This window comes from Uranotaenia lowii, chromosome 3 (genome assembly GCF_029784155.1).
Source record: "Uranotaenia lowii strain MFRU-FL chromosome 3, ASM2978415v1, whole genome shotgun sequence".
In the NCBI taxonomy this organism is placed as follows: Eukaryota; Metazoa; Arthropoda; class Insecta; order Diptera; family Culicidae; genus Uranotaenia; species Uranotaenia lowii.
Window position 1 is genome coordinate 256,532,828 of NC_073693.1, and position 10,152 is coordinate 256,542,979.

Sequence of the window (10,152 nt, forward strand, 5' to 3'; positions counted from 1 at the left end):
TCTATATCGGAGAAGCGGAAAATCATCGCAGTCAGGGTAACAAATCTCTTTTCCCTAGGTTCACCGCAATTTTCCAGGGGCCATCCGCATATTACGATCCAGCAGGTACATTTTATTTTTATCGGAAGGCTGGAACAAATATCAATTTCAAAAAGGGAAATAAATAAAGTTTGAAGTATTTTATGTAAATTCCGAAAAGAAATCAAATATCTTAAAGATTTCAAGACCAAAAAACAAATCGTGAAAAATAGGAGTTATTCCACCTTTAGTATTATTCATTTTATTGAATTTTTCGATAATAATTAAAGGGTGATACGGTCAAAATTTGGTCAAGGGAAAACGTGTGTAAATCGGTGAAATCGTTTATTTAAAAAATCAAATTAAATTTCTTTTTCAAGTTTAATTAGTATAAAATTCAGGAAAATTTATCAGTAAGGCTTCCGCTTTTCCAAATCCGAATTGCCGGCCCTTACGCTTAACCCCTCCATCAGATTTTGAACAGCCACCTTGTCCACATTCTTCGCCGCAGAAATCCAGTTTGCCTTGAACTGCTGCTCGTCCTTAGCAGTTTTTTGGTCTTCTTTAGGTTCTGCTTGACAATAGCCCAGTATTTCTGAATTGGGCGGAGCTCTGGCGTGTTGGGAGGGTTCTTGTCCTTGGAAACCGCCTGCACGTTGTTGGCGGCGTACCACTCCATGGCCTTTTTACCGTAATGGCAAGATGCCAAATCCGACCAAAACAGTACGGAACAACCGTGTTTCTCCAGGAAAGGCAGCAGACGTTTATTCAAACACTCTTTCACGTAAATTTCTTGGTTGACAGTCCCGGAAGCTATAAAAATACTGCTTTTCAAGCCACATGTACAGATGGCTTGCCAAACCAGATATTTCTTCGCGAACTTTGACAGTTTCATGTGCTTGAAAATATCTGCTACCTTTCCCCTTTCTTTTGCCGTATAAAACTTTTGTCCCGGAAGCTGCTTGTAGTCGGCTTTGACGTAGGTTTCGTCGTCCATTACCACGCAGTCAAACTTCGTCAGCATCGTCGTGTACAGCCTCCGGGATCGCGATTTGGAGTCACTATCTTCTTGTAAGTCGATAGTCCGGCTCGTTTTTTGGCTCGATGCACAGTTGTAGACGAGACACCCAGCTTATTTGCGGCATCTCGGAAAGAGAGGTTAGGGTTTCGCTTGAAACTACCGGCAACTCTCTTTGTCGTCTCAGCGGCTTCCGGTTTTCGATTTCCCCCCGATCCAGACTTCCTGGCAAAAGTTCCCAAAACACTTTAATTACATTTGTAACGGTTGATTTGGCAACTTTTAGCGATTTTGCCAGCTTTGCGTGCGTGTAGCTCTGATTTACGCGATGCACGAGCGAAATTTTGATACGCTGCTCTTCTTCCTTGGACGGCATTTTGACAACTGAAGACACACACACACACACACACACACACACACACACACACACACACACACACACACACACACACACACACACACACACACACACACACACACACACACACACACACACACACACACACACACACACACACACACACACACACACACACACACACACACACACACACACACACACACACACACACACACACACACACACACACACACACACACACACACACACACACACACACACACACACACACACACACACACACACACACACACACACACACACACACACACACACACACACACACACACACACACACACACACACACACACACACACACACACACACACACACACACACACACACACACACACACACACACACACACACACACACACACACACACACACACACACACACACACACACACACACACACACACACACACACACACACACACACACACACACACACACACACACACACACACACACACACACACACACACACACACACACACACACACACACACACACACACACACACACACACACACACACACACACACACACACACCTTCAAAATGAGGGGTGTTCAGGTTTTTTAAATGCAAAATTGAAAGAAATACGTCAAGTTGGTATTGACCAAATTTTGACCGTATCATCCTTTAACTCGATTTATAGATTTTGTGCAATGCTATAGTATGTAATTTTGTTGCATTTTAAGACATTCACGATTTTATATTGTTTATGAAGTTGAATATGAATGTATCAAATTCCGATTCTTTATGGTATTTTACTAAAAAATTAGATTGGCAATTCGGAATTGATAGGAATATCATTATTTTAGAATCCAAGATCATTCGAAAAGCATGAGTTTAGATATTTATTGAAATGATTATCAGAATCCAGCAGAATTTTAAATCCAAATTGAAGCGTTTGAAACCAGAGGCGCAAAAGTGCAAAAATCATAAAATTTTGGTTTACGATTCCAAACGATTCTCCATATTTTTATTTGCTTTGGTGTAAATTTAAAGGTCCTTAGAGTTGTTGAGAATTTAAGCACTATTTCATAACTATTTTATCCATTTCCTAAACCATAAAAAAACATTTCTTCTTTCTTGTGAGCTTCAAACAAAATTTCTCATTAAATCGCTTTCAAATGTGTAGAAAGGACAACAGCCAGCTATAAAGTTGTCCCCAAACCACAACCTATCACGTACCCAATTTGAGTTGGTACATCCAAACCGCAAATAGAAACATCTTTCCAGTTACGTTCTCTGGACATGCTCCTTGCTCCCCCGATTCATTTCACCTCAATCTGGCACTCATCACTGTTGTTAGGATTGTGACTAAGATGTTTTCGCCTGTTCGTTCGATTCGTCTGGTTAGGGGGAAGGATTCATTTTTTAATTTGGTCAATTTTTTTATTTACTTTTATTTTATTTTTTTCTGTCAACTTCAATTTCAAAATAAAATCAAATTATCCTAATTTAAAAAAAATATTGTTAAAGTTGGTTAAGGTATTTTACATTCTAATTCTATCAAGAAAATTACTAACACCTATTAACTGAACTATTTCTTAAATTTGAATCACTCTAATAGACATCCCCCACCCATCATCATCGTCCACGCCTTTCGGCGCCGAACGAACGATTCCGACGATGATGACTTGAAAGTTGATGAAAAGTGGTCCCCGGGGAGGGGAGATGAACGAAACGAGTAAATGAAAATTGCCTCCGTTCGCAGTCATTTTTGCCCGGTATAAAATCGGTGATTTTCACTGGTCCCCGGCGTGATTGTTTCTTCTTTGATGGCAACAGGCAGCCGCATTTCATCGGTGCTTAGAAAACGGGATCATTCAATGACTACAAAAAAAATTGTAAGAAACAATCCATCGAAGATTAAGATTTTTATTGAAAATTGAGTTGAAAAAGATTGTAGTAAAAAGTTTAAGTACTGGGGCTAGAAAACGTGTATATATTAATCAAGGTATAACAAAAATAAACCTATTTATGAACCTTATAGAAAAGTTAAACCTCAGAGATTAAAGCCTTCAGAAAATCGACACTTGGATGAGAGGATACATAACCCCTTTCCTGAACATACGCCCATATCAAATAGTCTATTAAATTTCTCGTATCCAATAAAGATTATCATCGAAATTAGCGAAAAGAATGTAAATGCTGGAAACAAAATATGTTTTTTTTTGTAAAGTTTCCAAACCCCTTGTTAAACGTCCCAAAGTAAAAATATGGAAAATATTTCAAGATTTCTACTTTCCTTTTTCATACATGGTATTCATTTATATGATGACTTCTCATGCACTGAGCGAAACAACAAAAGCTCCAATTTTTATTCGCGCTTTTTCAAAAAATGGTGCGAAATAAAACCAGCACTACTGCCGGCCAAAAGTTTGGGATCATCCCCTCGAAACATGAAAATTTTGATGAGCCATCTTATGACATTTTGGAATTCTTTTGATCTCATTCAGACCGTTAGCAAAACCTTCTTTGTATGATTTTGACAAAATGTTAATATTGCGTTCATATTACTTAAATTTAGCTTCAAGTTGGGACACTTACCAAAAACTGAGCTTAAAATTCAAACCCAATCATCTCAGGGATTTGTGGACCAAATTTCAAAATTCAAGTTGCATTATCAAAACATATTTTTTTTAAATTTTTTTGCAAAAAATTTACAATGTACTTCAAATATATAAAATAGCTACAATAGCGACAACAGAGGAGACTGAAGTAGGCCTTGGTGCAATAAGCAGAGAAATTTTTCTCTCCTGGCAAAATTCCTTAACTCTTATGAAGTTATTGTGATAAATTGTGGACAAACTGATAGTAAAGTGTAAAGTTTAATGCACATCATCGGCAGCCTGTTAACGGTCAGTTTTGACCATTCTGACAACAATCCGGATTAAAGGAAATCTTCGGAAAAAGCCAAAAGGTAACCTAACTTCCGTCCGGTGGAAGCTCTGACATTGAGAAGATGGATTTACGAATGTAGTCCATGGATTTACGTAAACTTAAGAGCTAAGTATTTGCAAAATCTCTTGCAAAATTCTTAAATTAATTCTAAATTCTTGAGCGAATTTAAAGATCTCAACCATCGATGAAAAAAGTACCAAATTTTCAAAAGTGAAAGTAAAATCTGAAAATTTTTCTTTTAAGATCTTTTTTTTTTTTTTGTTTCGATTATAGTCGTTTTACCATCTTTATGGCATTCGCGACTTTATCAACGTTGCAGTTGGCGGATCGTTATTGAAAAACTTATCCGGTACAACTGTGTTCGATGTTTACTCTCGGGCTCGAACTCACGGACATCGGCTCAGGAGACAACAGACTTGCCAACTGAGCTATATCACAAGCCCTTTCTTTTAAGATCTGTTTTTTTGTGATTCTAGTTCGAAATTCAACTATCTAGAAAACTGCAATTTGAAAAAAATCTAATCAATAGACTGAGAAAATATGAAATTCCCCGCAGATTTTTTCTCGTAAATATTACATGTTTCTTTATCGGTAATCATTCTTCATTCAAAATCAATGCCAAAACTTAAATCCTGTGGATGGTTTTTCCATAAAAGGAAATCTTTTATTTCTTCAAAAAAAATTAAAACATAAATTCAAATTCTACCTTATATTTGTGATTTTCAGCTAAAATTTTAAAATTACGTTACCTATCAACATTATGAGTTTGCGATTTCTTGCTACTTGAACACCTAAATGGAATAGTCATCTTGAAATTTTTATGTTGATTTTAGAACTCCATCAGAATCGGAACTTGAATTTTTAATATCGAATCTTAATCTGAATCAAAAATTGAATGTTTAATCTGTCTCTGAAGTATACAACGTTTTCTAAATCTTAACTCCAAATTAGAATTTTAATAATGAACCAAGATGTGAAACATATTTCAGAGCCCTCAACTATGTAATAATGATTAATATTTTGAAGTTTGTGGTTTCAAACATTATTTCAATTTTTTTTTCATCCGACCTGTGAATCTGTATTTAAATATGAGATACGAATGAAGATCTGGTTCCGAGTTTTTAGTTGTGGATCGCCATTTTGATGCTCGGCTATACCTGAATTTCGCATAAGAAATAAGTTCATGAATTTCGAACCTTAAAACAAAACAAACACTCAAAACGGTTTTCTAATTTTCTTTTTGTTTTAATTAAGAAAATTATCATTTAAATTTTGATAATCATATGAATTTTGAAATTAATGGATCAAATTTTGTATTAAATTAAAAACATTCCTTGAGTCAGGACATCAAAGCATTATCTATCTTTTAAAAAATGTTCAATGATGATTCGAATTTCAAGTAAAATATGTATCTTAAACTAGATACAGAATCCAAAATATGAAAATAGAATTACAGTTATGATTTTTAATGTATGGTTACAGAACTTCCGGAATAAAAATGATTTTCAGTGAACAAGTAAGAAAATTTTGAAAAAGTGTTACAGTATTCTTAGCCTGAGATTAGTTTTTGAGGTTTGAGGTTCAGTTCTAAGTCAAGTTTGTTACTCTTGAATAACCTAACTCAATCAACAAATTTGATTGAGAATTAAAAACTGAGTGTAGAGTAAAATACCTTGCCTTCTTTTCCTGGACCCTCATGGCGGGGATTTCAACCGTCAATGGGTGATCCTAAACTTTTGGACGATGACTTTAGTAGTGCTATTTTCTATATTTTAAGTACATTGCAAATTATTTGCACAAAATTAAACAAATGTGTTTTGATAAAGATGAAAAAAGGATTCGCATGCAACTCGAATTTTGAAATTTGGTCCACCCCAGCCTGACATGATCGTGTTTAAATTTCAAGTTCAGTTTATTTTCAGAAAATGTCCTGACTTTAAGCTAAATTTAAGTCATTTAAACTCAATACTAACAAAGAAGAATTTTGCTAACGATCTCTTGAATGAGATCAAAAGAATTCCAAAATTTAATAGATGGCTGCGATATGGCTGATTAAAAATTTTCATGTTTTGATAGGCTGATCCCAAAATTTTTGGCCGGCAGTGTATGTAATTTTATAAAACCAAGATTATCCGTTAAAATTACTATGTTGAAGGGGGCATCCTTAAATTACGTAATGTTATGAGGGGGAATAGGTGGAGAGCTCGAGCTTTAAAAAGCTATACTATCAGTTAATCAGTGAACAGAAAGTTATCATTATTTAGTACTAAGGCGCAAACACGACAGGACTCCTGTCCCCTGGGTTCGGGCCCAAGAGTAAACATAAATTTTTCAATAACAATCCACCAACTGCAACGTTGATATAATGTCGCGAAAAGATAGTAAACGACTTCATTAAAACTCCATTTTTTAAATGGCGTGAAATGTTGAAAAAAGTTTCTGGGTTGAATTTGAATCTGAGAAACTTTAAAAAAAATTCTTTAATTTGGTGGATTTTATTAAATAATCTCGATTTTGTAGAATAAAATTAATTTATTTTGGTGCTATATTCATTGAGCACTTTTTTTTTTCGTATTTTCGGGTCCCAACCGCCAATTGGTTCTTCTAAAAAAGTAAACTTATGCTTCATTTATCCATTGAACGATTCAAAACAAAATGCAAAGGAAAATTTTGACGGTCATGCCATCATTCACTTTTTAACCAATTTAACAAAAACAGAATTGTGTAGGCCTAAATATCCACTGGAAATCACCCACCTTATTATCCTGAGTCGCCACGCCAATACGCGGCTTACCTGATCGACTGCCGAGTCCTAACTGAGGGAGGAGAACACACTAGTTACACTTAGAGAGAAAGTGCTGTTGTATGCGTTCATTCCGTTTTATGCCCCACACATCTCTCTTCTCTTCTCAGGAAAAAAAAACAATTTTATTGAAAAAAAATAGTATTATTACAATTATGAATTTTATCTCCATTCAAATGCTACAGTAATTTATATTCCATTCCAGAAACAACGCCTTCCATTTCTTAAGCGATGTTTTTTTTTTTTCACTCAAAAACTTCCATTCCTGTTTAATTGAACTTTAGTGTAAGCAATACAGTTTAAAACTCCATTTTGTCTTACCATATATACTCGATTTTATGTACTTACTATTTTGTATTTTGTGCATATTATAACCTTATTTGAAATTGTTTTCATCTTTTTCAAATACTTATTATTTAAATTAGGGTATAATTTTTCTTTAAAAATAGAATTAGTTTTTGATATTAATCCAACAAAGAAATCACAATGTTGGGTAAGAAATTGATTCTGGTTTGTAAAATATATAGGTAATTTTTCTCTTTGTTCTGCACAAATTCTATTTTTTTTCAGCTACCTAATTCTCAAACTCCCGAGGCTAGAAATCTGGCACTTCGCCCACGAAACGCATGAAATGAACTATCTCGTTTAAATATGTTTGAAAAATTGAGAGGTTTCAACGATTTTAACTCCGCAAAAGACATGTATACCTTAATAATTTCACTTCAGTTACTGGGGCTTATTCTGCGAGGCGAGTGACGTGAAGTGACTTAGATTTTATAGAGTCACCGTATTCTAGCAGGCGAACGCCGTGACTTGAATGAACTTTAGGTGACTTGAATGAACTTTTTTTACTGTCACCGTATTCTCAGAGGCGAATGGCGTGACTCAAGTCGGTGCCAAGTGACTTTTGAAGTCGTAACCTATTCCGCAGGTGACTTTGGAAGAAATAAAAAACTATTATTTATTAATATGACAAAATATTTTAATGAAATTGTTTACAGAAACTTTAAAGTAAATGTTTTTCGATTGAAAAAGGTTTTGAAAAAATACAACAAAGGTAAATTTTCGTAGTTTAAATATCTTTTTTTTTTATAAACTGAATTTTTGAGGCAAATATTTATGGATTTAAAAAAATATGTTGTTTTTAAAAGGAATTTCTACTTAAAAAATTTTTATAAAAAAATTTGCGAATCATTTCCATTAAACACAATTCAGTAAAATACATCTGTACTGTTTTCGAGCTACTTTTGAAACGAATTTCTCCTATATGCAATTTTAAACATTTCTGAAAATGTGTGAGTGTCCGTTGGAAATATGTGCATGAGCATTGACGAACGTTGAAAAATCTATATTTTTTTTAAAGATTTATCTTGGCACAACCGAGCCTATGTCACTCAAGCAAAAATTTCTTAACTGATTCGATCGGTCTAAGCTGTCATTTGTCCAACGATTGAGGAGATTCGAATTTTGTTGGTGACTCAAAATAATAGGATTATAAATACGTTTTTTATTTCATTTTTCTAAATTTAATTTTAAATTTTGTCCTTGGTTTGGGTTGGGATTCGTGTTTGATTTCTTTTCCCTTTCTATAAGCACATCTTTGCTGCTGTACTGGCCAGAAAACACAAGCCAGCTCCTGTCCGCGCCAGACCCAGATGCCGGAGATTGTGGTGTTGTTGTCCTCACCGAACAGACACATGGAAGCGAAGGCCCGCTTACGCATCTTGTCCAATCGCTGATACATGCCGGAGATCAGGTTGCAGCTCATGAATACCGTGATCAGGCTTCGGGGTATTTGAATTCTTTGTACCGGTGGCGAATACGATGTCGGCCAGAATCAGGCTCTCGCCTACTAGGAAGATTTGATGGATCAAATGGGCATTGAGGGCAGCCTTCAGATCCTGCTTAGCACGTTCCACATTGTTCTTCTGGAACTGGATTATTCCGATGAACGGGAAATCCCTGGCATGCACCGCTGGCAGCAGCTCATTGTCCGCGAACGACAGGAACGACAGAATCGCAGCTGCTCGTTCCAAACGTAATACGCGATAGCGTTGCTCTCGGTCAGGACCTTGCCATCGGCGGTTTCGAAAGCCGGAACCTTTCCAAATGGGAACTTCTTCAAGAAGTCGGCACTCTTGTTCGTTTCGCCGAACACGAAATTTGGCGAAACCAGAGAACTGGGCAGCAAGGCAGCAATCAGGGCCTTGTAGACGCGGAAGTTATCCAGATAAGTGTACAGGGTACCAGCCATTGCGTTCTGAAATAAAATTAGCATGAAAAACATAAATTCAAATCAATTTAAGAAAATTACCTATCTTGAGGCCTCCAATTTTGTTTTCGGTAACGATTTTTGACAGCTCGGATGAATTTTTCTCGCATTTACGAATGAACTCAGTGGTTAATCCAAATGAAATACAAGAGAAGGTGATGCTTATTTTTATGTTAAAATTTTGTGGCAACCAAAACAGACTAAAGATACTTTTTTTTAATGTCGGAACATACATTTTCAACAATTTGAAACACAATAAAAAAATAAGCAAACAAATCAAAACACGACTGTACTAAAAATGTTTAATTTAATATACATAATTTTGCAAGAAATCGATCAGATTTGCATCACCTGAGTATATACGCATCTTAGGCAAAATTCATCTCTGATGAATTTCGAAATAATGTCAGTCCAATAAGATAGCCAGATTTCTAAGGTACAAGATTCTAGCGCTTGCACATGTGAGTTATAATGATTAAAAACTGAATTTTTATAGTAATATAATTATTGAAATCTTTCGTTAACAGTTTTTATTAATTTCATTTATTTTATTAATTTAATTAATTTCATATTTCAGAATTGAATAGAATAGAAATTGTTTATCCGTCAAAAAAGGAGTACGAATCTACGTCATTTTCAGAGGCATAAAAATAAAATAATGGCAAAAATATCAAAAAGTTAAATAAACGACCCTTTTTTGTATCATCCGATTTTCAACTTAAT

The 10,152-nt window shown here is 35.2% G+C and overlaps 2 protein-coding genes across 2 annotated transcripts in view; both read right to left on the reverse strand.

The window, feature by feature from the left end:
• Positions 1 to 8,901, reverse strand: part of LOC129753319 (synaptic vesicular amine transporter-like) — a 32,687-nt gene extending 23,786 nt beyond the window's left edge. The window contains exon 1 of the mRNA XM_055749120.1: positions 8,754 to 8,901. Within this exon, the coding sequence (XP_055605095.1) occupies positions 8,754 to 8,901 (148 nt within the window). The remainder of the gene's footprint in view (positions 1 to 8,753) is intronic.
• Positions 8,902 to 8,951: 50 nt separating this feature from the next.
• Positions 8,952 to 9,749, reverse strand: LOC129757416 (elongation factor 1-gamma-like). Its single transcript, XM_055754629.1, has 2 exons — positions 9,472 to 9,749; positions 8,952 to 9,417 (listed from the first exon to the last, which is right to left on the reverse strand). The coding sequence occupies exon 2, from the start codon at positions 9,409 to 9,411 to the stop codon at positions 9,097 to 9,099; it is 315 nt and encodes a 104-aa protein (XP_055610604.1). The 5' UTR covers positions 9,412 to 9,417; positions 9,472 to 9,749; the 3' UTR covers positions 8,952 to 9,096.
• Between the last annotated feature and the right edge of the window lie 403 nt (positions 9,750 to 10,152).